General features: G+C 39.3%; 2 protein-coding genes across 5 annotated transcripts in view; one reads left to right on the plus strand and one right to left on the minus strand.

The window, feature by feature from the left end:
* On the minus strand, positions 1–9,202 carry LOC144642465 (bridging integrator 3-like). 2 transcript variants are annotated; one of them, XM_078501425.1, is made up of 12 exons: positions 9,104–9,202; positions 8,859–8,898; positions 6,050–6,090; positions 5,479–5,540; positions 5,315–5,394; positions 4,779–4,832; positions 4,161–4,201; positions 3,630–3,690; positions 3,305–3,385; positions 2,546–2,608; positions 2,237–2,308; positions 1–581 (listed from the first exon to the last, which is right to left on the minus strand). In XM_078501425.1, exons 1-12 carry the CDS (start codon positions 9,109–9,111, stop codon positions 429–431), a joined length of 756 nt encoding a protein of 251 aa, XP_078357551.1. In that variant the 5' UTR covers positions 9,112–9,202; the 3' UTR covers positions 1–428. The 2 variants fall into 2 exon arrangements, with proteins under 2 accessions (XP_078357551.1, XP_078357550.1); XM_078501424.1 differs by lacking the exons at positions 8,859–8,898; positions 9,104–9,202 and adding an exon at positions 7,125–7,704.
* LOC144642464 (uncharacterized) overlaps positions 9,192–27,085 on the plus strand; it is a 27,111-nt gene continuing 9,217 nt past the window's right edge. For all 3 annotated transcript variants that reach the window (XM_078501421.1, XM_078501422.1, XM_078501423.1), the window contains exons 1-18: positions 9,192–9,512; positions 9,652–9,816; positions 13,333–13,552; positions 14,195–14,515; positions 15,562–16,882; positions 17,529–17,563; positions 17,801–17,880; positions 18,153–18,212; positions 19,538–19,656; positions 19,740–19,846; positions 19,983–20,081; positions 20,303–20,353; positions 20,435–20,510; positions 20,675–20,730; positions 20,982–21,168; positions 22,524–22,634; positions 23,530–23,742; positions 23,937–24,020. In XM_078501421.1, the coding sequence (XP_078357547.1) occupies positions 9,320–9,512; positions 9,652–9,816; positions 13,333–13,552; positions 14,195–14,515; positions 15,562–16,882; positions 17,529–17,563; positions 17,801–17,880; positions 18,153–18,212; positions 19,538–19,656; positions 19,740–19,846; positions 19,983–20,081; positions 20,303–20,353; positions 20,435–20,510; positions 20,675–20,730; positions 20,982–21,168; positions 22,524–22,634; positions 23,530–23,742; positions 23,937–24,020 (3,498 nt within the window). In that variant the 5' untranslated portion in view covers positions 9,192–9,319. The remainder of the gene's footprint in view (positions 9,513–9,651; positions 9,817–13,332; positions 13,553–14,194; positions 14,516–15,561; positions 16,883–17,528; positions 17,564–17,800; positions 17,881–18,152; positions 18,213–19,537; positions 19,657–19,739; positions 19,847–19,982; positions 20,082–20,302; positions 20,354–20,434; positions 20,511–20,674; positions 20,731–20,981; positions 21,169–22,523; positions 22,635–23,529; positions 23,743–23,936; positions 24,021–27,085) is intronic.

Consider the following 27,085-nt stretch of genomic DNA (forward strand, 5'->3'; position numbering starts at 1 on the left):
TTCTGAGAAGGTCAATAATTTATTACAAAAATTTGGTCTATCTAGATATAATTTTACTTTATACATGTATTTTTTCGTGGTTTGCAATTTTCATTGAGTTATTCTTGCCATTGCTTGTTTGTTGTTACCGATTGTGCAAGAGAGGCAGTTCTAGCACCTTTGACAAAAATACCAATGTCCACGATTTCATTTACTTTAGAAAAATGTCAATTACACGCACCCGTACCGTTGCCAATGGAGACAGCTTTGTGATGGGTTTCCCACTGCAAGGCTGGAAGGCGGGAAACTCAAAAGCACGTGCAGTTTTTGGCCTCTTGATTGGCTGCGACTTTCGGAAAACCAATAAAATGCTCTTGTTCACTGCACTGACCGAGCTCAACACGCACTTGCAGATTAATATTTCTCTATTCGTAGTTAACGTTGACAAATCAGTCATCTTCCACAATGGAAAGTGATTTTATCTCCGCTAGTTTTTGTTGAAGCTGTTGTTGGCAGTCCTCGTCTGAAAGATCTCCTTTCTTCCAGCCATTTTTGTTCGTGAGGTCTGAAAGAACTTGTGAAGCTTGGCTGTAGTAACTCGCCTGCGAGAAAAACAAGACAAGATTAAACTAAGGATGGGCCGATACTCGATACCAAATATTCGATACATCGATATTTTGACAATTTTAAAAAGTATCGATACTTTCGAAAAATATCGCACTTTCGATACGTTTTCGATACTGTTCACGTGACCTGAGCCTGCGGTCTCCTGGTCAGCACCTGAGGTTTAAAAAATGCAATTTTGCTCAAACAAATATTGTTGTTCTTGTCACTATTGAATTTTACTTGCCTTGACTTGATGTCCACACCAGGATCCACACACTGCTGATGCAACAGTGAATCAAAAAGACCAAAAAACAACATTCGTGGCTAACATCTATAATGCCAAGACTGTCTTTTGAATTCTTAGACGAATCACGTGACATACCTATGACGTCACGACGGAAATGACGTCATAATATCGATATCGAGATCGATATCGAGAAAAAAGGCAAATATCGTATCGATATCGTATCGTTTTGAAAAACCTGTATCGGCCCATCCTTAGATTAAACTCGACTTGCCTAGTTCCTGTACAGCTTTTTTCCCAGGCCTTCACGGTATTACTGACGTAACTACAGTACTCGTTTCGGTGACGTATCCGGGGCGAACACTTTTTCGCTCGGACCACATGACCCGAAACGAGTTGACCGCAACGACAATAGAGGCCTAGGAACTAGGCAAAAACTCGACTAAACACGCATGGCACACCTTGGGCGCACCTTGAAGATTTTAGCCTTAATTTTTCAAATTTGTCATTTGGAATCTGTCTCTATCAGAACATTCCCTGTTTTTAACCTTAGTAAAATTTTATCATGAGGTTTCCTTGATTCAAAGATAATTTTGTGCATGACAGAAAATTACTCAATATACCAAGACATAACCTTTTTTAAGCTTAACGTACGATACACAGGAGCAGTTGAAGTGCCGTATTTATTCGATTAAGCGCCCTGGGCGCTTATTAAATTTTTTGACTCTTAGTAGTACATAGTCAATTTCAATAATCAATACTTCTTTTATGGACTTCAGTTTTTTTTCTGGGGTGAGGGTGGGCGCTTATTCGAGGCTGGGCGCTTATTAACTTTTCCTACCTTAAGGGTGGGCGCTTATTCGAGGTGGGCGCTTTTTCGAGGTTGGGCGCTTAATCGAATAAAGGTATTTTTTCAAGGTTGCGGAAAGTCACACTTTGTTTGCTTGCCTTTGTGTTTGCGCTTGCATTTTGCGTTAGCAATCACTGTTCACACGCGAAACCTGCGCAAATGCAAGCGCAAACCAAATGCAATAAAATGGACAATTCTCCATTTCTTGCGCTTGCATTTGCATTCGCGTTTGCATCGCTCGTGTAAACCAGTTTTTAGGGTTAGTTTAAAGGGTTGGTGTTTCAATACTGTGAGAGATAACCTCAGCTTACTTCACTATAGAGCATCGAAAGTAATTCCTCAGCCAATAAAAAGTTAAACCAAAACCAATCGTAACACGCTCGCGCATGTTTTCCCGCGCTTCGTGCCTGCTACATGTACATGCATCTGTTTTGAGTTTTGATTGGTTCACTGGATTGTGGGTGTTTTTACAATTGGCCAGAGTGACTACTGTGGTATTGGCTTAACGACACTCAATTGAAAACTGCTCTAAAGGTTACGAAAGCCGTTGAACTTACCCCTGATCGGATCATGGCTTCAAATGAAGGCTCAAAGTAGTCTATTCTCCCCTCTATAAGTTGCGGCAAATCCTGTACGAAAACAAACGAAACTCGAGTAAAACAAACTCTTTAGTACTGGTGTAGGCAGAATTCATTTTGAACGGCTTGGTTGTAGTGATCTGCATCGTCAGTTGAATTGAGCAAAAAGCAGCGCCCGAACGCATACGCCAACAAAAGCAGAGAGTAAGATATTTTACAGAAATGCAAGACCTGTAGGAGATATAAATACAACGGAGCTATTCATCAGTTTAACGAACGCAGACGTACCTCTAACATAACGGCATTCTGCCTTTCATAATCCAGTTTGGCCGCTGCAAGCGCTTGGTTATTCTAAAAGAGACAACATCTTGAATTACCTCATGTAAGCGCGTTCTCATTATATCCTAAACGTTGTTTTAAGGCCTGGCGAAATAGTTGTGTCTTTGCTTTAAGGCCTGGACAAACGAGGCGCAAAAATTCGCAAGTAGTCGGATTGAACTTGCGTGCAGACTTGCGTTGGGTGGCCAAACGGACTCGCAAGTGAACACAAGCTGCAAAAAAAGCTATTTCAAGTCTGTGAAAATGTAACCAAAACGAATGACGTGTCATCAATTTGCGTCTGGTCGCCAAAACGGCCGACTTGGGTGTAAATTTCATCCCGACAAAAGTGAACGCAAGTATTCGCCAGCCCTGGCCAAACGGAGTCGCAAGTAGACGCAAGTTTTCCTAGCCTTTAGTTTTACATTTTATAGAACATTCTTATTGGTTTATAAACACGGGCAACGTGCTCCAGCCAATGCGAATAAAGGAGTTGTTTTCTCCGCCAATCAAATGCAAACCAATCGTGATTTGGCTGACGTTAACGTCCCCGCCCTTGTCACAAACCACGTGTTTTCGTTGCGAGCTCTGATTGGTTATTAAACAGAGTGCAAACAACATACAAAGAGTATTGGAGACAGCTGTCATCGTTACATTTTTAGTAGCTACTTTCAGAAACATTTTCGGTGACTAAATTCAATTCTTATTATAAAAACCACAGGACATTACCGCATCCAGTTTGGCTTGATTCTGTGGCGTTTTCTCCCTTTCTTGAAGCTTCAGTACTTTAGCTTGGTATTTCTGGTAATCCTTCAATGAAAAGGACACTCTTGAATAAAGTTGTAAACTACATCTACATCTACATTAGGGGGGTCCCGCAGAAGGGATACCCATTACTGCAAGACTTAATTGAAAATAAATGGGGAGATAAAACACCTATAAAGCGGACTTTTTTCTTGCATTACTCACTGCATTGTAACACTCAATAACACATTTGCATAATTTCAGTGGAATAATATTGTAAATCATTTTCCTTCAAAATTCTTATTCATACCTGTAGTGCTTGATCTCTTCTTTTTATTGCTGCATTCACACTGGGAAATACACCACTAAACCTGGATAACAGCAAAAAATAGATATGTATGTACAGTGTATTTAGTAACTATAAGCCAAAGGTTAAAAGGTTAATTTGAGCCCAGTGGCCCATCAGGCTGGAGCTTATCACCATTTATGCAGCATTAAGGGACTAAGAGTATTTTTACTCCCCCCTGAATGGGATGCTAGTCCATCGATGGGTTACGGCCCCCAGCATTAAATTGCATGTACCCATTTATACACCTGGGTGAAGAGAGGCACTATAAGTCAGAGTAGTGTCTTCCCCAAGAACACAACACAATGACATATATGGCCAGGGCTTGAACCGGGATTGCTCAATCCAGAGTCCAGTGCACTTTCCATTAGGCTACCATGCCTCCTATATTTAGTCACTGCTCCTATAAAAATAGCTACATGGATGACACTGAAAACATAAATTATATAATTTTGAAGACACATAGAAGAAGAAATCATGGAGTATTCCATTTACTTTTTCATAGGATCTGTTACAGTCTTCTGATTTCTACTTGCCTGTAGAAACAAATAAAGAATGAAGTTACAAACTTTACACAATATTCATTAAGGATAATAACAATTGATTATAATACAGTTTTATATAGCCTGTGATTGATGGAAATTTTAAAAACCTCATTAATAATTCATAAAGAAAATACAAAAGAAATTAATGTTTAATGAGTGTCTTTATATCTGATAAAGACACGGCTAAACTTTACGTCCAATTTTCTAGGCCAAAAAAACCCCAAATCTAAATATTAGTGCATGAATAAGTTGATCTACATCAGAAGATTTTTAAGCCGTTCAATAAATTCGCAGTTCGTGTTTTATCAAGTCTAAAACACTCGGCTGCGCCTCGTGTTTTAAACTTGATAAAACACTACTGCTCATTTATTAAACATTACATAAAAGTTTGTAGGAGAAATATGTAATACTTTATAACTTGTGGCCAGCAATTTGATACTATGTACACATGAAACTTACAATGTTCAGTCACATTGGAACCATGATTCACACATGCATGTGCACAACTTGTAAGTATGACCAAACAAACAAAAAAACAAAAAAAACAAACTGTACAAAGTTCACTAACCAGTTCTTGTCTTAGCTCATCTAGTCTCTCTGCACAGGCTGTGCACTCTTGAAGCTGCCAATACAACACATGAGAACAATTTAGTGACCATTTCAGCCGTGATGTCAACATCCAAGTAAAATAAATGGCTATATTTTGAGAGGATGCCACATCAGCACTAGCTGGTTTTCATGCGGGTCCTCTATCCAGGTTGAATTGGAATTTGGAAATGTTGGCTTTTCAGGAGGAAGGAAAACCGATGAAAGAAAAACCCTCAGAGCAAGGCGAGAACCAACAACAAACTCAACCCACATATGGTACTGGGCCGGAATTGAACCCGGGCCATATTGGTAGGAGGTGAGCGCTCTCACCACTGGGCCAACCCTGCTCCCCTTTAAAGTTCCTTCCCCTTAAAAGTTCCTTCCAAGAGTCACTCTCAAGTCTGCCTACATTTGTTAATGCTAGTTCTACCATTGTACATGATTAAGACACAAGTCTTACACAAAAAACCCTGACAGTAGGCAGTATATTCCTTAATTCTTAATGTCTACACTTACAGGTTCCCTAAACAGGTCATCCTGAGAAACTGGACTTGTAGCAAGATCCTGATAAATACGCAGTTCAGCTTTTGACAGGGCTGAGTAGAAAAACAGGATAATCAATAAATTGTGCTACATGTACATGTATTCAAGATGGCCACAACAACCAAAGGATATCTCACCTGCGAGTGCCTCGCCTTGTTTTCTGGTGTCTTTGTAAATTTTCTTGGTTGCTCCCTCTAACCTGATTTAATACAATATAAGAGCCTTAGTTTTAAACATCCAAGAACATAACATAATTACCCGGCCCAGACAGGAAGCAAGAATATTTTACACGATCCCAAACACGATCCCGGCCGCGCTTGTAACAGAGTGTCAGCAATCAAACAACACGCGGAATCCACCGCGCATGACATCCACCCAAGAAATACCACGATCCTTGAACGAGGAATCTCAAGTTACACCAAGAGACTGTTCTTAGAGTCGTGACACTCAATGGTGGATTCCAACGTAGTTAACGAAAGAAAAACCCTTCCGCACGCTTACACTCCACTGCTAAGAAATTAAAAATTGGATGGCATATTCAAACAAGCTTAGCACATGCTAATGTAAAACAAACATAATTTTACTCTGATAAAATTGGACAGAGGCCACCGAAAAAATTTAGTGAATTTAAGTTCAGATTGGATGAATCCTTCTACTATATAATAAATATTGTTTCAATTTAAATTGGCATCATTATTAAACACTTACTGGTTGAATTTTGCCACTTCTCTCTCAAATTCTCTATCACCCTGAAAAATGTATCAAGAAAAAGAATGATTTAAGCAATGTATTCACGAAAAAAAAAATCTCTAAAATCATTCTGACAACAATAAACTTAACAGGTTAAAAAGGTTGGTACAGAAGTTACAGCGTAAATATTGAGCTTCTGGTTGATATTAATATTGCAGTATGGTACAGGAAAACAATACACGTAAATAAAAAAAAAATATATATTTGCCAAAAAAATATATATATATATATATTTGCCAACTGGTAAGAACCTGTAAGCCTTTCATTCTAAAACTGACAAGAATAATTAATAAATCTTAGTTATATAAGCCACATCTTTTACTCGCTGTCAACTAAAGGAATTTTTTTACGAATTGATTCGGAAAACAAAAATAAAAAACTATTACTAACAGAAAATGTATACATGCATCACGTACATGGACCAAAAAAATAAACCTTTCATTTACTGTATGCACAGTAACTTAGCAGTGCTCAGTTAATTATATGAAGGCAGTACTGTTTATTATGTCAGTGAAATGTCTGACACAGCTGCCAACTTGTAAAGCCCACAACTTTTATGGTCGAATTGCTTTTCCCAGGAAATATAGTGTTTAAATATAATATGAATTTCTTTACAGGTCTTAGTTTATTAAATACCTAGCCTATAGCATTATTTTCCAGAGAACAAGATAATGAACATTATATTTTCACAAGCTACTTAAAATGAAGCTTCTTCTTGGTATAAGCCTTTAGTATTTACAATATACACTGTAAATAAAAATGAATTGCCAAATACAGTCGAATCCCGCTAACTCGAACCTTCAAGGGAAATCGTAAAAGGTTCGAGATATCGGGAGTTCGAGTTATCGAGGGTAAAATTAGTAAGAAAATGGCCTGGAGGGGAATCGAAAAAGGTTCAAGTTAGCGGGAGTTCGAGTTGCTGAGGGTTTGAGTTAACGGGATTCAACTGTACATGATATGTTAGTGATATATCAAAATGGAAGTTTGAAAAACATAACAAAAACAAGCTGAGCCACAATAATTGGAATCTTACCCAGAGTGTGTTATATTTTCTCCTCACTCTTGATCTCTTTCCGATGCAGCTAAACATTTTTTTTTAACTCAGTACAGAAATCACACCTGCCTTTCACAAGGACTTTCAATATACTTGAAAAACAGTTTGCTAATTAACATAATATAAACATTTTCAAGACCATAATTTCTGTGTTTGATTACATTTAACACAAGCCCGATTCTGAAAAGACTGAAAACCAATTGTAAACTGGAAAAGAGAATTTTGCAAGGCAGTCTTAGCAAGTGTAGATCCTTTTGGTCCCTTTTAACTAGTTCTTTGAGGTAATAATTATTATTCAAAATGCTTCCCAAGCTCCTGAGACTAATTGAAACTCTTTGTGAGCTTGAAAATTGGATAGCTAGGTTTGCTAATTAATTATTAAAAAGATCACTATTTGATAAAGGTATGTCAAGTGGGGAATTATTTGAACCATAAAAATATTTATCACTTTCAGAGATAATTAGGAAAACTACAGATAACTGTTGGGATGTATATGTCTTGTTTGGTTGCAAAAACTTTAAGATACATTTATGATGTTTGAATATATTGCAGATACTAACAATACTGCAAGCACGTCACATGGATTAAAGTGTTTCAATATTTTATTACTAGCAGGGCTGTCATTAGGTTTTTAAGCAGTGATAATACAATAATTATTGAAGTCATCACCCATAGCATTTTGCTCTGCATGCAAGGTTAGTGTAACATAACAAAAATTGTCATCTTCACTGTACCCGTAACATTGAGTACAATCAGCCATGCCAGGTGCTGAAAACAACTATGGGTTACTGAATAGTGATGATCAATGATTTCAACAAAAGATCCAATCAACAAAAACTTGCCTTAAGGGCAAGCTGGAAAATGCATTTTATTTTGTAGTACTATATATTAATAGTAATACAACTGGTATTTAATGAATGAAATGAACTAGTTGTAATTTATTTATTCTTCACCCTCATCTTTCAAATGATTAATAAGTTAATACTTAAATTCTGTCAAAATATTCGTAATGTAGTAAACACTCGGGAGTTAACACTAAGACTAAAGAAATTATCACTAGAGGATTTATCTTTATGTACAAATAAAGTTCTCAGAACAGACTACAAATTACACTGTGAAATGCCTGGTCTATGCATAACAAGAGAAGAGAAGTTTTTACCGGGGTGGGGGGGGGGGGGAACTCGGGTATATAATAAAAGGGTAGGGATTCCACAAGTTGTATGGGCAAGGAACGCAGGCTCACAAAATGGCTGGAAATCGAGCCTACCCACTCCCCCTGCCCCCTAAGATTTTACATGAACAGAATTTTGTTCCATAATATGAGGGACTGTACATGTCAAGACTGTCGCTTTGACTTGGTGGCCAAGCGAAGGTAGCAGAGATGTTCTGGGGCCTGGAGGGTCCCCCTTTTTCATTTGCTGTCTATTGGCTTATCATTTATCATCCCCCCCCCCCCCAATTATGGGATCAGCTTTCTTTCCTTGAAAGGAAAGAATAATGATAGAAACCACAAATTGTTTGGCTCTTTCCGCATATTACCAGCCCCGTGAAAAGCTTAATCATTATGAAGAATTGAAAATTCCAGGGAGCCGGATATTTGATGCATACAAGCTTAGATTAAACTAAAAATTCTGTTCAATAGCTTAAGCTTGGAAAAATATTAGAAATCTGTTGATGATGATTTATATGAAGTAGACAGATATCTCGACTCACCGTCTGCTTTGGAGGTGGCTTTGCTTTCTTGAAGGGATTCCTATTGTTTTGAAGATAAATTAGTGTAAGACAGATATAGCGATCCATATAAACACCTGCACAGGAATGAGCGGAAAAAATAATTTGCCAAATGATTGGAAGACTTTGGAGACTTCCCGTGGTTCAAAACAACAAAATTTAGCTTTCCGTGATTTTTGATTTCTAGTAAATCTATATGATATCGATGAAGTTTAAACCTTGCTTACCAACTCATGTTAGCAAATAATTTCTCTGTGAAAATCGACCTGTAATTTACAAGTTCCTGCGTTACAAACAACGTCTATGTGTCCGTCTGTGTTTTTCTCGTGTTCGTGATCAGTCGGAAATCTTCGGCTCCCTTCCGAATCACGTGTATATCCATATAAGGGCAACATCGTATCGCGCCAATCGGTCACTCGGGCACAAGTTGTACCACTTGTCACATGGGACTTGTAGCTGGTAAAGATGACTCCAACTCCATTTTGTTGACGAAGAAAGTGAGGATGAAGAAGGCAAATGCACGTGGTGGAAAGCTGGTTGTGACTGTGCCAAATGAAGAGAGCAGTTCGTCGCGCCTCAAACCTCCAGTGACTGTGAGTCAGCCTCGAAAGATCGTTCGACTCAACCGCAAAACTGGTAAACTGTTATTCTCTGTGTTATGTTACGGCAATGAGATATTTTCTGGAGCGCCATTACGCTTATGGTCTGTCCCCTTAGAAATGTGCTAAAACAATGTGCAAAATTATTTATTGGCTTGTTGCTTTTTTCGACTTAGAATCCACTAATTTGGAAAAGGTGACTGTTAAGTCTTTGGATGAAATTAAACGCGAAAAGGAGCAGAGACTACAGAGAGAGTCGGCCTCCGCACATGCGAGAAGCCACGATTCGGTGCAAGCTGGCGGGTCTGCGGAAGACACTGGGAAAGACTTACACATTTCTGGTAAGATTTCGATAGCCAACAGACATTGCATTTCAGATTTTGAGTTAAAAGAAACCATAGTGTCTCACCTTTCATAAAAGATTTGTGTGACCTTTACAAATTGAGACGTGGTCGATATCCATAATTCCCATCATTCGCGCCCTGTAGAAAATTTAAGCACATGCGCGCTTCTGAAGCAATGATGTTTATGTAGTACATCGCATCAATGTTTAACTTTAAACAAGGGTGGCAGCTAGTGCGTTAAATTTTGATTCCATAAGCCCTAAAAATTTAGTGTAAGTAGTGCAGGCTTATTCATCACAATAAGCTTCATTGTTTGTTTATGGTGTTATGCCCGAATGAAGTGTGTTATGAATAATGGAGTTTTGGGAAAATCCCTGGTTAACATAGAACCCATGAGTACTTGAAAAGTAATTCAAAAATATGCCACTACAGTGATTTTTCCAGTTCTATTGAAAGAAACAACATTCTTCACCTTTGCTGTTGAACAGAAGTTGCCCTGTGGATGAGTACAGTATCTAAGGCCTCAGTTTACATAAGAGTTTTTGTCCTGGGATAAATTCATCTCGGTGTCTGGTCATTTTCTTGTTGCTGTCTACATGATTTCGTGCCAGGATGAACTCATTTCGGGAAGATTTCATCCCTGTCCTGAGAACCGGGATGAAATGTGACGAAAAATGCCATGTAAACAGTCTTTCCAGGATGAATGTAATGTAATGTAAGCATGGGGAGATGAATTCAACTTGGGTGGGACGACTTACAGTACCGCTCAAATGTAAGTTGACAGTCTCGACTCGATCCTCGAGACTCGATCCTCGAGACTCGAACATTTCGAGTCTCGAGGATCGAGTCGAGGATCGAGAAACAAGGCGGTCTCGAATATTCATAACTCGAAAGGCTTTCGAGGAAACTATTTATTTCTCGAGGAAAGAATAATAGCCGCTCGCACCTCATGTACAAGTGTTTCGCGTCCACCTTCAGCGCATGAAATATACACCTTCCCCGACATGTAACATTCGACAGTACGATATATTCGCGCCGATCAAAATTCCGTTTACTTACCTAAAAGTACTGACACAAACTCGTCTTTGAAAGCCGTGATCGACGAATTAAATTTAGAAAAGGACGTGAAAAGAACCTGTAGTTCAAACTTGTGCTCTCCCTTGACCCTCCCTTGTCAACCCGCCGTAAGTCCATGTTTTCAACCACGAAGATGTTTCAGTTATTGGTTTACAAGTTCATTCTGAGTTTTCGCAAATAAAACTACAAATTTAATTTCTTTCACAAAATGTTCTGTAATTCAGCATCTGAAGCATTCGATGCGAAACGATGTAAATGCCACGAATCTTGTAAGCTGAGCCGTAGAATAGCATCGACAAATTAAAATCGCGCAAGCAAGTTTGAGAAATCTGAATCCTGAATTTCAGACGTCTCTTTCTGGTTGCTACTGAAATTCAGACAAGAGTTTCCGTAAATAAAACCGGTTCTTAAATTTGAGTTGTAAAAATTCTGTAGACGGCAAACGAAACATTCCACGTGAAAAACATCGAAGCCGTGAAGCCTTCCGTAAATAAATGGCGACAGACTTGTGTCGCGCCATCGCGTCTAGCTTGAAATGAGCGTGTTTTATTTTTTGTGAATTTGTCGTAAAATTCTTACAACCTAAATTCTTGTTGAATGAAACTTGTCATCATCATCATCATCATCATCACTTTGTTTACCCTCGGATTTGAAGAGTAGCTTATACAGCTAATATCTCCGAGCATTTCACAGCAAGCATAGTACAAGTAGGGGCAAAGACCAGACCACAACACCGGGAACTACATGCCCTACTCTTTACGATGAGTGTGTGGGTTCTTTTACGTCCCCTGCTGACCATAACGCTGAAGATGCAGGAGACGGGGCCTACGGTTTATCGTCCTTATCCGAGAAGACTAGAATATCTAACCATATGCAGATGTTATTGCAAAGGCAGCATATTCTCCTCAGTTATTTTAAGACCCTGAGTGTTGGTCCGGTCTGGGACTCGTAGCCGAGACCTCCCGCACTGAAGTCCGTCGCTCTACCAACTGAGCTAACCGGTCGGCGGTCTTTATTTATAACACAGATATCGGCGATAATTATTATTACAGCTTTAGAGAAGTTATACAAATTTTGCTTTTTTAAAGCGGCGCAGTTATAAAAGTCGGCAAAATTTGCATATGTCAAAAGTAATTTGAAACCTTTCGAATAAACTCCAGCGTAAATAAATGTAACACAATGCCGCCCGCAAGTATCCGATTTAGATTCTTTCATACACACTTAACTGCGTTTTTCAAAAGAAAACTAAATGACAGAGTGAACTTTAAGGTTTAATATTTGTATCCTAAATCATAACACAAACAATCGTATGCGTTACATTGCACACGTGCTTCATGTTTGTCCAAAGATATCGCCTGAACGCAGGTTGTATTTGTCCATGTTGATTCGGCGGGACGCGCTAACTCCAACTCGGTTACTTCTGGTTCGATTTGCCCGCAATTCATTCACTATCGACGGTTTCGAGCTCCTATTTCGAACTTTTTGGGACGGTTCGAAATATTAAACGACCAAGCACGCGTTGTTACAGCAGAGATGAGTAGCCGGCACGCTGGCTTCGACCATAGTACAACACTCGAGAATGCGGCCCGCTTGAGCAATTTTATTCTCAAGGAATCATCAAGCGACAAGCTCATTATTTTTCTCGACTCGAGACTCGATCCTCGAGCCTCGAGACTTGAAACTCGAAATTTTCGAGTTTCGAGGATCGAGTTTCGAGGCTCGAGGATCGAGGCTCGAGGGACTGTCAACTTACATTTGAGCGGTACTGTATGTCCTGTTATCCCAGGATGAACACGCCTATGTAAATGGAATTTTTTTCATCCTGGGACAAAATTCATCCCCGGACGAAACTCATCTCGGCTATCATGTTAAGAGGCCCAAAGCTTACATCTTGTTTTACACAGAAGCGTTGGCACTTGTTCTTTTCATATGGCGCATTGCGAATTGAAAGCATGATTTTTGGGGTAAATCGTAAAAAAAAGTAAGGCTACTTGTAAAAAAGAATTTCTGAGTCCATTTGCTGTGCCCAAGGTGGCAAACCAGATTCATAAGGTTTGGAGCAGGTTCAGGGTGTTGCACCCAGGCAAAGTATCAGCAAGGCCCTACCCTCTTGGCAAACTGAAGTCAGTTCACCTATCAGAGCTGCAAATAACAGTCGGTTATCGGACTTTGGCCGACCAAAATTTGCTAGTGTCCGACCAAATCCCAAGTGTGGTCGGACATGATGTCCGGACAATTTTTTGGTCGTAAATCATTTTAAAAATCATTCTCTGTAGCACATATCTCCTTTCAAGTGAAAAGCATTATTTGCAGCCCTGCATGTTGAAAGCAGCCGGGCAAAGTTGTGTAAATTTACAACCTGTCAATTTGCCCAGTGCTTGGCCCTTAATGAAACCCCTGGCAGGGAAGTGGTAAAACTGTGTGTATGTTTTGCAGATCATCTCAGTAAAGCAGTGAAGGTGAAGCCCGCTCGTCCACATGAACCAGTTGCAGCAACTCAATCAGAATCACAATCTGCAACATCAAATTCAAGTGCAGCGAAACCTAAGCTGATGATGAAAAAATTAACAATTCCCCTCAAAGCGTTACCTGCACATACGCCTTCACACTGCAAGGTGTTACCTGGCAAACAACCTGTCAGTGTAGCCAACTCAAGGTATGTCATCAAGCTAAGTGTACAGTTTGTGATTGTCTTGTGCCAGCAGTCTCGCTTTTCCAGGGTTCGCACACGCAAGGCAATGTTAAGACTGCCAAAATAGGCAATTTTTTTTAGTTCTTCAGCAAGCACATCAACCGTTGATTTGGGGTAAATTTCATGAAAAAAGTCTTTGAAATTTCCAAGAAGGGTCCTGGAAAGTCCTTGAAAAGTCCTGAAAAAGTGTATGATCCCTGCTTTTCTTTCTAATAGTGTGCAGATCAAAGTCCAATTACTCAAAAATATCAACAGAAGGCCACAAGAACAATTTTTTGTAAAAAATACAGTCGACTCTTAACAGACACCTGTATAAGACTGACACCTGGTGTTGTCCTGCCATGTCATTTTTCAGTCATTTTACTGTAATTTAACTCCCTATAAGACTGGCACGCCCTCTGTATATAACTGGAACCTGTCCATGAAACCACTCTTTGTGATTCACAAATTGTTCAGAATTTAATTCTCATAAAAACACTGTAATTTCTGAAAGTGTTGGCTATGCTTTGGAAACCCTGATAAGGTCTATTGTTTGAGATACTGTAAGTACATTGTAAAGAGAATTGACAAAATGACAAATTCTTTGGCTTGTCTTTTCTTTTTAAGCCCTGCAGAGACCGATGAGATCCAAGACTTTGATTACTCAGATAGCGATTCATACGATTCTAACATTAGTGATCTTGATGAGAACTTGTTGCTGAGTGAGAACGAAGAACTGGAAACAAAGCAAAACTCGCAAAATCACCAGGATGGAAAAGATGATATCACGAATTATGGCAATTTCTCACCTTATGTGGATTACAGTAATGTGCCACTGGGTCATAAAAAAGAAGAACAAGATGACCTGATCTCGCTGCATCCTGATGAGTCTTTGTTTGATGAGGAAGACGAATTCAGTACAAACAATAACAGATTTGTGCGTCCAAGGTTGGTTTTCTTACCAGTTTTAAAGCTTGTTTCATTTTGTGGACAGTTCCTTTCTTTGGAAGTGTTTTGTTATGCTGGTTAAAATTAAATGCAAGTTAAAACTTGTTCATAACTCACCCTCCCCCCCCCCCACTTTAGCAAATGCTTAAGTGGGGAGGGGGGTAGAGCTTCCATGAGAAGGTTATTACCCACTGGTGAAACGTTCAACACTTTTTGACAATCAATGACCTTGTTTAGATGATGTGTTACAGTAATAAAACAGCTGGATTATTCAGTGGAACCTTGATATAATGAAGGCCAAGGATTTGGCAAAATATGTTCGCTATAACAAGGTTTCATTACATCTGCGGTTCCTTTCCACATATTTTAACATTTTTGGGACCAAGAATATTTAACAATCATTTGCCGAAGGCAAAGTGAATCTCGTTCGTCTCGGGGAATTTTCGCCGAGATTAACTGAGCCTAAAGAGGCGAATAATTTTTTTAGTCTAATTTTCAGAGGTGAATATCAAGAACTATAAAATAAATAACCAAAACCCGAAAATGCTCCCTTGAATACGTGTAAACAAGTTTAGTTCTTATCGCCAATTCCTATGCCTTGAGAACCAGCTTTTGAAAATATTTTCGGTTCAAAAGCCTTGCTAGCCAATTTTCAAAATTCCAACTGTTTTGAATACTCCAGACTTGAAGTGATTTCTTTCGAATGAACGAAAATTTGATTCAGCAAATGCTGCCATGTTTACTTGCCTGGATGGCAAAGATGGTGTGGCTTAGTAACCAAGCCCTGAAATGTTATATTCACCTCCAAGCAAGGTTAATGTAGCACCATAAACCAAATTTTCTTGACCAATCAGAATGTCACATTCTTAAATTCACCTCTTGAAATTAGACTAATGTTTGATATACCGAGGACTTAGACATAGAGATTCGTTAAATCAAGGTTCCAGTGTAGTTAGGCATGTTTTGTAACTTCCATTCCAAAAAAATTTAATTCTTTGTTGCCATTAGTGAACTAAGAGTTGATAATGGAGGTTTTTTTGTTTCAGGGTTTTGGGAAGAAGATCAGGAAGCGAATCAAAGGATTTGAGAGCAATAATTACTGACAGACAAAAAGAGCCTCAAGAAAGCTCTAGCAGTAATGCAACTACAGTGATAAGATCTAACCAGGAGGTGCCTCAAACTGACAACAGGGAAACACAGGATCAAGAACAGGAAAAAGACGTTGTGGAAGGAAAAGACAAAAATGTTTCACCAAAATCACATCACAGAGAAAGATCTGAAAATGTTTCACCCAGAACACGCCATAGAGAGAGAAATTCAACGCAGAAAGTATCCAACAGACACGAAGATGCAAGACGAGGACCTAAGGCTCCGAGAGGTAGAGGTGCACACAGAAATGCTGTTTCAAGAAGAGGTGGACGTGGAGCAAGGCCAGGCGTAAGAAGAGAAAGTGGATCTAACGTTGCAGTTCCTTCATTGTTGCCGGTTGGATTACCGGCTATACCAAATTTGTTAAATACTGGTGACGGACTGCTACCTTTACCTGGCGCTGGGTTATTTTCACAGTTACGAGCTCAGTTAAATCTAGGAATTCTCAATGTTCAGCAGAAAATTCAAAAAACTACAGCAGAAATTCTCACAAATCCTCCGCCAGTGCCTGGTGAACATGTGCCTGACAACAGGCAACAACCTTTGGCACGACTTGGACCTCAGGGCCCTCGTCACAGCAGCAGAATTAATGAACGACATCCATCTAAAAGACCACAAAGCAGTGCACCACTTGCTAAAAATATAAGCCCATTAATGCCAGACCAGTTCGCACACAAAGCACAAGTTTCGTCCCAGAAAAAGACACCTGCAAGCGACGGCCTGCCAAAGTGGCTTCAAAGAACAAGGAACAGTGCCGATGATACAAACGACCAACAGCTTACTAATGAAACAAATAAAAATCTGTCCAATGTGGAAACCATTGTTGTCAAGGCAGGACGAGAAGCATCACGGTATGAAACAACTGAAAATGCACATCAGCGTGATGCTGTGCCGGCTGGTTTTCAAAATGACTTCAACAGCAGTACTCTGAGTGATGTGGAAAAAACAAGACTGGCAAGGGCAGGCCACTCGTCAACAGGTTCTGACTCAGAGATGCAGACCTTGACAAGCAAAAGAAAAAGCCCTTTTCATGCTGAAGAGGTGCCACATGGGGGTAAGATTGTGGTCACAACAAGTCCTGAAGGGTTGCCGCAGCCAGCTCCTGCAAGAGTACGGAAGGCTCATCCTAAGGGATACTGTTTCAGACAGCTTGACACCGGCCACTGTACTGCCTCTCCATGCAAATATCGCCATATGTCCAATCAAGAGCTTTTAGAGGTAATGCGTGATTTTATCCTTAATAGATTTCCTGAGCTTAACCTTTTTAAGCCCCAGTATCCACATACAATTTCTTTACTGATCTCCATACAGCTTCTTAAAGTGTCAGTTGGATTGTAAAAAAATCAAGACAACTTCCTTAGTGATCATTTTATTAATTCTCGTAACCTTTTCTCTTGATGAAGTATTGATATTGTGAGGAGTAATTTGATGTTGGTCACTCTTGGGGCATAAGGGGTTAAATGTGCAAGTACACTTAACACATGCAGTCAGACTTGGATATGAGCCCGGACCAGGCTTATTGTGTTGTGTTCTTGGGCAAGACACTCTTCTTTTACTTTGCCGTTTTGCACCAAGAAAACAGTTGTTCAAAGGGTGGATAACGCTATCCACCGGATAAATCACTCTCAAGGGGATACGTGTTAACAAAACTGACTACACTACTGCACTACCCAGTAGATAGTGATTTATCTGGTACTGGGGACTTTTTATGTAACATTGCAGTGTTTAAAAACAGTATGTTACAATGTATTGGAGATCTAAGGAAAATGGTTGAAATATTTGTTACTGTGGTATGTTCAGTGAGTTTTTTATATGCCTTCTCGCGTTGTAGACTTCTAAGCTATTTTTGTTAAATATTTTGCAGTACCAGAGATCTCAGCGGTTAGGAAACATGAACAGGTTTGTGTTAAAATAACAGATGTTTGATTTTGAGCTTTTTTGGAAACTTCTAACTTAATTAATATCTAATTCGAATTTGATATTTCTTATTGTGGATTAGGAAACCCAAATAACTGTGCATTAAAAATTATTGATTGTTCGAAGCTAGACCTTTGAACTTTGGCTTATAAATAAAGGCTTTTAAATTTGGAAGTCTAATTGCTGCTGGAAGTAGTAATGTTTGTTTAACATTTGCAGTCAAGACCATGCTGTAGAGGCAAAGCCTGAAGTCCAAGTGGAGCAAACAACAGCAATTGTGCAAGAAACTCAACCCGAAGGTAACAATCAAGCCCGGTGTGGCTATTATTTTTATCATTCTTTTCAGTTTTAAAGTTGAAACATGAATTCTTTCTGTTGAAGCTGCAAGCTAAGGAAGACAATACAGAGACCTTTCATTTTTCTTTCTTTGTAATAATGTGTACTATAGTAGCACCACATGTTTCTCACTCAAGCGTGGATTGTCTACTGCTAGGTGAGGTATTGTAGCGTTTAATCCCAGGGGGTTTTTTTGTTTCCCAAATTAATGCTCTCTGTGATGTTATATTTTCAGAAAACGTTCCTGCAGTTTCTTACCAATTAGTTGCTGAACTACTAACAAAGAAAGAATTAGGTAAGGAAATTGATAGAAAATGTCATTCTAGAGCATTAGTAGGTGTAACAGCTGTAATTCTCTACTGTGGAAATGCAAAATAAATATTGATACACATACTTATGGTAATGTGTTGGGTTCTGGATTGGGTGGCCCAGGTTTAGAGTACTTGCTGGGGATGTTTTGCATTCTTGGCACGACGCTTAACTCCCAGTGCCTCTCTCCATTTACATTGCAATGGGCTAGTGTCCTGTCCGTGCAGGGGCAAGGGGTGGAGTGGAGATAAGTGCTGGCATGATTGACTACTAGGCTTGAACACAGACTTGCATGTAACCTTACCTTTTTATCATGTGAGAATCTTGCATTCTCCAGGAAATTTGTGAATTGAAAATTGCCAGTGTTCAGGGGCACTGGGCTAGGTCCCCTTATTACTTTTGCTGTTTGATAAAAAAAAAAAACACACACACACACTGTAGGTGATGTGGTTTCCTCAGGGACAAGTTGCCACATCAATTTATTTTGTACCCTGGTCACTGAATAAGGGCCTCTTCATATGATCCCGGTTGACCGGGCTGGCCCAGTTACCGAGATCTCGGCTCACTCCTATTTTCTTGTAAAATTTTGGATGTGTCCATATAAGAAGGTGGGCCAGCCCGGTTACTGATATCTCGGTTTCTGCAACCGAGATCTCGACAACCAGGAAGAATATTTTCCCATATGAACGCTCCAGCCCGGTCGCCGGGACGCAACTTTTTGAGAAAATAGCTTCCCTTTCGTAATTGGGCGGTCCAAATGGTTTAATTTTGCCTTGTATCTATTTCCACTTCAGAAATATGCGAATTAGCTTTATTAATAAAGTTACATGGGTCAATAAAGCTATGATAGTCGCGAAAGATGCAACTTTATGTGTCGCCATTTTGCCTTCGTTTCTTGAATTTTATCCCCGTCAACCGGGCTAAAATTTTCCATATGAACAGAGGTCAAAATCCGTCCTGGTAACTGTGACAGCTCGTAAACCGGGCTCATGTGAAGAGGCCCTAAGTTGGTTTAACAAAAGCGCTTGCTTGTTGTTTGTTGTCGCCTGAATTTTGGTAAATTTAAAAACTATTTGACAACTTTCAGTTGGCTTTTGTTTATTTGGTCAGTTGAAATACGAGAAGTGAGTGAGGTCGAGTTAACAAATTTGTCCGTGAGCAAACAAAGAGCTTCACAGTGCTGCCTCTTGCTGTTCTTGCATTTTGAAAAAAATCTTTATTGAGTGGCAATGGTACACACATAACGTTGTAAGATGAAGTCCGTCGCTTGTTTGGTATATTTATTTGTTAATTTTAAATTTGTTTGTTAAGGTGCTGCCTGGCAGATGATTGAGAAGTTGTGCAGAACAAACAAGCTGGATTTTGATATCTTGAGGCGTACCCTGGTGGTTTGTAGTGAACATCTGGAAGAACCTGATATTGCAGCTAAGGTAACAGACCAGAGCAATGCACATTATTCCACGTTTTGTTAAGTGCCATTTTTACAGTGTTAACAGAGTTATATCCTGTATAGGTTGCTTGTCAAGCATTTGATAAGATTGGTGAAAGGAGTGGACAACAACATCGTCATGACTACACTGTTCTCATCAAGACTTTGTGTCATTCTGGACAATATATCAGGTACATCACTTTACTTTTAGCTGAGTACTTTGATGTGAAGTGAGGGATATGACATGAACATGTAAAAGAAGCTGTTTTTGTTCTCTGTCTGCTGCTTTCACTAACATAAATTAACGCATATTTTATTGATAACCAGAGCCTATGAGATGCTTGATGTCATGAAGAGAAACAATCATAAGCCGACATATGAAGTTTTTCTAGATTTGGTCCAGGCTTCCGCCAAAGATCCTCACTGGTAATGTGTTCTTTTGTTTGTTGCCATTTTCAAACCCTTACAAACTGAGAATTATAAAGGCTGGCAAGCAAAAGGATGTTAACCTTTTTAGCTGAAACAAAACCTTACGTGAAACTAGTTTCCTCAATAACAGTATTTGGAAAGATTATTTTATTTACATGTAACTATCAGTCGTGAAAGACCAAAATTTTGTAACACTACTGTTGTTGTTCACTGAATAGGGCTTTTAACCTGTTGGATGAAATCAAGCGTTCTGGATTGTTCAAGTCAGGGTAAGACTTGCATGCTTTTTGCTACAGTAAAACAAAGAACTTTAAAATTAAAACTGATTGCATTTAAATGTTTCTTAACAGGATTTGCAGTGATCTGATACTTCTCGGCTGTAATAGTGGGGAGCACTTTATTGAGAGGACCTGGTTACTCTTTCAGGTATGGCCTTCTTCATTCTTTCTTGAAGTAACCCTTCCAGGTAATTAACAGATTTGTACTTCACCATTCTTAGAGTAAATTCTGTAATTTTTTTTTTCTGTAGTTCTCTGATACCGGGTAGTTACATGTAGATATTAAACACTTGACTGTCCTTGTGTTTTTAGGAAGCCTTGCAGAGTCAAGTTCACCTTTCAGCAGATGCTGTCCAAGCTATGCTCTTGTAAGAGAATTTAGTAATACTTTTTGTTGTTAGTGTACAGTTATTCGGTTGATACGACAAGTATTATCTGATTGGCCAAATATAGCATAGCTGACAAAACAGCTTTTTATGTGTGTAAAAAAAATTAAAAAAAACATAAAAAAAAATTACAGAAATTCAAAACCAAGCAACAAGCCAAGACAGCTATTGTTACTGTGTTCAGCAAATAATTCCTCTGTTAGTTATAATTAGTGAATGTGTTTATTTTACAGTACTTTGTCACAAACAAATAACTGGGAGAAGATAATGACAGTAATACCTGCCTACCCAGACATAGTGCCGATTGGAATCTTGAACACAGCTGTTTCGATGGCACCTCGGAAAGCTGATTGGGTTCAAATGATCGTTGGACTGCTTGCTACATCTCCAGCAGAAAGACTGAATGAACTTGGACCAGAAGTAAGATTTGTGTTGTTGTATTAAATAATAATTTTTTTTGGAAACGGGAGGCTGGAGGCTGCAACTTTATCAGACATTTTGATATTTTTGGTCAGGAAAATTTGATTTTTATCAGTGAAAGTCAGGGAATTTTGATGTCTGCTCTAATGTAAAGACATCATAATGTGCAGACATCTGATGCCACTTGTTAGGGAAAACCAAGCACCTTAATGCACCTATCAATGTAAATCCCGCGGGGGGGAGTGCGGGCAAAGGCACGGCATTTGACAACAAGAACGATCCCCTCTGTCGGGCATTTGACTGCGAGTCGCGTCCCGGGGGTTGGGACATTTGACTTTGACCGGGAAGCGCCTGGATCCAATCTTCAGACACGATTACCAAGTTCTTCCTTCTCGTGGCTTTGAAATCATATGCTTCATTGCAAGGTACGATTCTGAGTTTTTCATCGGCATTTATCTGCCACTTTTAACGCCATTTAGTCATAAAATAGCGATTTTAAGAATATTTTACTTTCAAGTACATTTGGAGTAGGAATCCTAAGGGCAATCTAAGACGTCCGTGACCTTTTATTGTTTTCAATATGAATACCGAAACGGTTGGATTGACAGAAAATCAGTAAAGGTATGTAGAAAGTACTTGTTAGTTTGTTTTAGAATTCGCCCCTGGGTGGGTCTTCTTAGGTACATTTGAACAAAAATATTTTTCCCACCCTCGGGAATTTGACTGCAATTTTTACTTTTTTGTCAAATCCCCACCCCTGGCCCGCACTCCCCCCGCGGGATTTACATTGATAGGTGCATAAGTCCCTCCTTTTGACAAGTGCCTGTAATACATTATTAAATAGATTTAGCCAAGCCTAAAAGTGAAGCACCCTGGTAATTTACTTTGCCCTTTATTTAAATATCTGAATTCACTTACCATAAGCATAAAAAAATTGGTAATGAGCCCGCAATCCAATAGAAAAACCATTTTCCGGCCAGCGGTCAACTTTATAAAACCGCATTACCTCAATGAGTTATACACCTGAGCCAGTGATATGATCACATGATTCTGGTCAGCAGACACCTTGTATTAACAGCTGTCAATTGACCATAACGTGGATGCCCAGTAACATATCATATCATATTTCTGAAGTGCGCGGCACAGTACGTATGCGCCCACGAGCCATGTTGCTAGCCATGATGACCATGAAAACTCAAGTTCATGGTTTTCCTATTTCTGTGGTTTTTCTATGGGTATGGGGCTCCGCTCTGCGGCATTTTGGGCTGCTGTGGAGCTCCACTATTATGATCAACAACTCTTAATGTGCAAATTGCATGTAAAATATGCTAACTCTTAGGAAATATTCTGATTAGGTGTGGAACACATTCCTGTCCAACTGCTGCATAGAACATGGCAACAACATGTCATTTGCTGAGAAGATCTATATGTTGATGCAACAGAATGGAATACCACTGGCTCCCCAGGTAGGTCAAGGCTGGATTAGCCAGAGTAATCAGAGTAACCAGCAGTAATAAAAAAAAAAACAATTGTGAAACCAATCATGGAATTGTACACAAGTCCAGGGTCTGAAATTAACTTTTTTATGCGGGTGCCAAGTGGCGACTAAACTTTTTTTTTTCAGTCGCCAGATGGAAAAATCTGGTCGCCAAAAAGTGTCCGCAATTTTTTTTCTTAAAGAAAGACGAAAGCCGAAGGCCCTTCTTTGCTTTGAACTTTATTCTTACTTGTCAATGATTGCAAGAGTCACAGTCTCCTACCTACAAAGACGTTAAATTATTGTGTAGCTTACATTTAGTTGAAAAGGAGTTTTCGTAAATAGAAAGCTCTTTTAGTTTCAAGACTGCACACAACGGCATTGCCTGCAAATATCGTCAATAACATCTGATAGTTAACTTGTAAATTAAGAACGTTTTTAGTTAGCGTGGAAGGACCAACTTCTTCTGACTTGGAAGCCCCCCATAAATCCAAACCTTGAATGAATTTTTTACCACTTTCAACTTCTTCTGACTGCAAAAAGGTTTTTTCGATATCAAACAGAATTCCATGAGCCCTGGTTCAGAACATAGTCAGGACACTAAACGCTAGTCGCCTCCTGGCAACTGGCCCTTGAAATTCTGGTCGCAATTTCGGACCCAGGATAATCATAAAAAAAATGAAAAATTGGTAGCATGAAACCCAAGAATAACCCAAGTAACCTGTTATCTCAGTTGTCTTTCTTTGAGGGTTGAAGAAATCATGAGTAGATAGCTGATCAAATGACTCTGTCATTCTTTTTTTGTCACGTTTTTATGTTTCATCTTTTTGTTAATGTTGTTCTCATTAATTGACGTGGTTATTCGTGTTTTTATGTCTCTGTAGACTACTAGTAATTATATGAGTGCCTTGAGTCATGCCAACAACTGGAGTGTTGCTTTAGAGCTCTTCAATGCAGTTCATGAAGATCCTAAAGTCCTTGAACAGCTTCAGGTTCTCGAAGGAGGTCTCGCTGCACTGACTACAGCTTTAAGCAAAGCTGGTGCCGTGGTCCAGATGCTTACTGTTGTTCACTTCATGTTGGAGAACCAAATAAAGGTCAGGTTATGTTGTGGTTTATCTGGCTTTTGAATATGCTGATTAGGCACAAATGGTTGGATATATGGGGAGGGGGAGGGGAGGTTTCCATATGTTCAATATAAAGGTGAATTTCTGCAAAGACAGAGAAAACCAGTGTGTATTAGATGTACTTTTGCTAGTTTCACATTGTGGTCTCATTTGGTTTCTTTTAGCCTGATGATAGTGTCTTACAGTCAGCTGTGGAAAGCCTTGATAAGGAGAAGAACTACAAAGGTGTCCATCAGTTTTTCCATCAGGTATGTGGAAAACCCAAGTTTGAAGTGCCATTTCTCCTGACTGTCTGGTCTAATATAATTTATTTCTTCTGGGAATCCAGCTTTATTTTTTGCATGGTCCCTGGAAGAGTATTATTTGTGACCTCTCACGCGAAAACGTACACTAAGGGCTTTATACCGAACGGGTAACGCACGGCTCACAAAGCCGTGTGGAACGGGTGAAACTGCATGGCTGAACGGCTTGTAATTTATTCCGAACGCACGTTTATGAACAACTGAACGGCTGTCAAAAAATTTGGAACGCACGGTTATGAGCTACTGAACGGCTGCCGAAAAATTTGGAACGCACGGTTATGATCTACTGAACGGCTGTCGAAAAATTTGGAACGCACGGCTATGAGCTACTGAACGGCTTACAATTTATTCGGAATGCATAGCGATGAACGGCGGAAGGGCTTATGAAAAAAAAATATATTGTGAACCGACAGCTGTGAACGAGCCGACCGGTAAACCTAAAGTTTTAAACAGATAGCTGTAAATGCCCGAACGCGAAAAGACGGAATTAATTCGTGATTGTATGCAGACGGTGCGGAAAATTAATAATTATACTAGCGGCGGTAAATTTCAAGCTTAAAACAACAAAAAATAACTTTGAACTGACAACCAAAATGTTTCGAAAATCCATTAATAATTTAAATCTCTTTGGCTTGAACCCAGAGTGGCTAAAAAGTATAATAAATTTTAATCGATCAAGCGAACAATCAAAGATATAAACGTAAACATACTGAGCATGAAACGAGACGCAAAAGGTCAAATTTTAATTACATTCGACATTTTGTCGCTTTCTTTCGTTTGTACATGCGAGTTTCTTTCTCCAGACATATTTGATCGGTTCAACAAGCCTACTTTCGAATCCCAAATTGGAATTTACCGTTGCCAAGAACTTAAAAGGCAAAACAGAACAAGCGAACTACAAGCGAACTCCGCATTCGTAGTTACACTAATGAAAATTATAAACATTTAGTTGTGTATTTACACAGCATGTCTGGGTCTCTGAGAGAATTTGCGTCATTCTCAAAATGAAAAATTGTATCCATGTTTGCTAGCGTTGAAGACTTACGGTTTCAACGACCATTTTCTTGTTTACGATGTGTTAAGCTTTTACAGCCATGAAAAACGTGGCTTCAAAAGGTCCAGCTAACATTTTTCACACATGAGCGGCGATGTTGGCGGTAAAATTACTGTAGTTATGTTTGTGACGTTTGAGCACGTTGGAGGGACTCGAGCCATAGAAATTGTAACACTGACTACGAATCCAGCGTCAAAATTAGAATTGAGCGAAAAAAAGCTATTTCATTCCTTTCAAATAGTACTAATCGGCAAATAATGTAGCTGAACGGCAAATAAACTTCTCGTTGATTAGAAGCCGACTTTTGCATAAATCACAACAACTTTGTCGGCATTCGTCACCCGGAAGATAACACATTCCCCGCAAAAAATGTCGACGATTCCTCAATCTTCTGTGAACTTTTATTTTAATAAACGCTCGCACTTAATATGTTCTTTTTCATAACTTCACATTACAACTTCCAAGCCATGATTCGGCGGCAAGCGTGATGAAAGGTCAAGAAAGCATAACAAGCGTGACCTTTGTTTACACACCGTCGTAGATTCACTGTCAGATAATGATCTAAAGATAGGAAAACCTCGACGGCGGAAAGATTTCGCTTTCTTCATTTTCGGCTCATGTTTGAAGCGAGAGTAGTGCTTTTACAGGCGTCTTAACCATTCATGTTTTGCATTTTTGATAAGATAAATTCTTTAATTTTCGATTCAACAGCTTCTCGCGCTAGCACGCACGCAACATTTAATGCAAACCTGTGAAGATGTGGCAGTGTAACGCAAGTGCTTTGCTTTTGATTCTCGATTGTTGAGTTGCTTTTTCTGAACGGATGACCCTTCCTGCTCGCACGGATGTAATTTTTTACTGAACGGTTGACTCAAGCCACTCGCACGGACACAAATTTTTTCAGAACGGATGACCTTAGCCGTGCGCACGGATGTAATTTTTTTCAGAACGGATGACCTTAGCCGTGCGCACGGATGCAAATTTTTTCGGAACGGATGACCTTGGCCGTGCGCACGGATGCAAATTTTTTGAGAACGGATGGTGAACGGCTCCTGCACGGTTTTCCGTGTAGGAACTGAAAAGCCATAGTGTACGTTTTCGCGTGAGAGGTCACATTTGTTAAATTTGCAAAGTCAATACAACTCATTCCTTGAATTATGTTTGGATGAGTCTTGTAAGGTGGCTATGAATCATTTTTAACATTGCTAAACCTAAACTTGCAGAATAATCTCAGGTCAATTTCAACTGAATTTTATCCACAAATTATGTTGGATTGGGATAACTTAGAGGCTGTCAACAAGCTGGTCTAGGAAACTGTTTTTAAAGGTTCATGGTGTAATTCACTGCAGGGCTCAAAAGAAGTTTTGGATGGTTGCCGGTCATTTTGACCGGCCAGACCGAATTTAGCTCGGTCACGTGTCGTTTTTGACCAGTCAAAATATTGAAAATAGTAGTGACTTTTGCCTTTCGATGAATCGTCTTTGTTCGCATGATAGAAAAGGACTCGCTGTCTCTTCACCGTTTTGCCTTGTAAGATGTGATTGCGCCCGATCAATTATGCAAACATCTGTCACGTTGTTTTCCCTCTTTCGCGCTGGAATGAAATACCTAGTTGCCAAGCTTTGAACGTTTTTCCATGCACATTCTTTATGATGAATTTTCGCATAATACTAACTTATAATAGTGACCTGAACAGAACTGCACGGATCAAAATCTAGCAAAAAAAGATGTATCATATTTTCCGAATTGGAATGACATTTACACCTCATGTATTTGAGATTGGGAATTAAAGTTAAGACTTTGGAGTCACCTGTGGTTTTAATGTGGTTTTACAGGTTCCTTTGATACTGCGTATTAAATCGTTCCACGAGTAAAGGTTAAAAAAGTTGTTAGAATTAACGTTATAAATTGGCATGACAATTTGTTTTTTGGTCTGGCGCATGGCCGGTCAAAATGA

The sequence above is a fragment of the Oculina patagonica genome, chromosome 2, assembly GCF_052425735.1.
Source record: "Oculina patagonica isolate OP01 chromosome 2, crgOcupat, whole genome shotgun sequence".
NCBI classification, from domain to species: Eukaryota; Metazoa; Cnidaria; class Anthozoa; order Scleractinia; family Oculinidae; genus Oculina; species Oculina patagonica.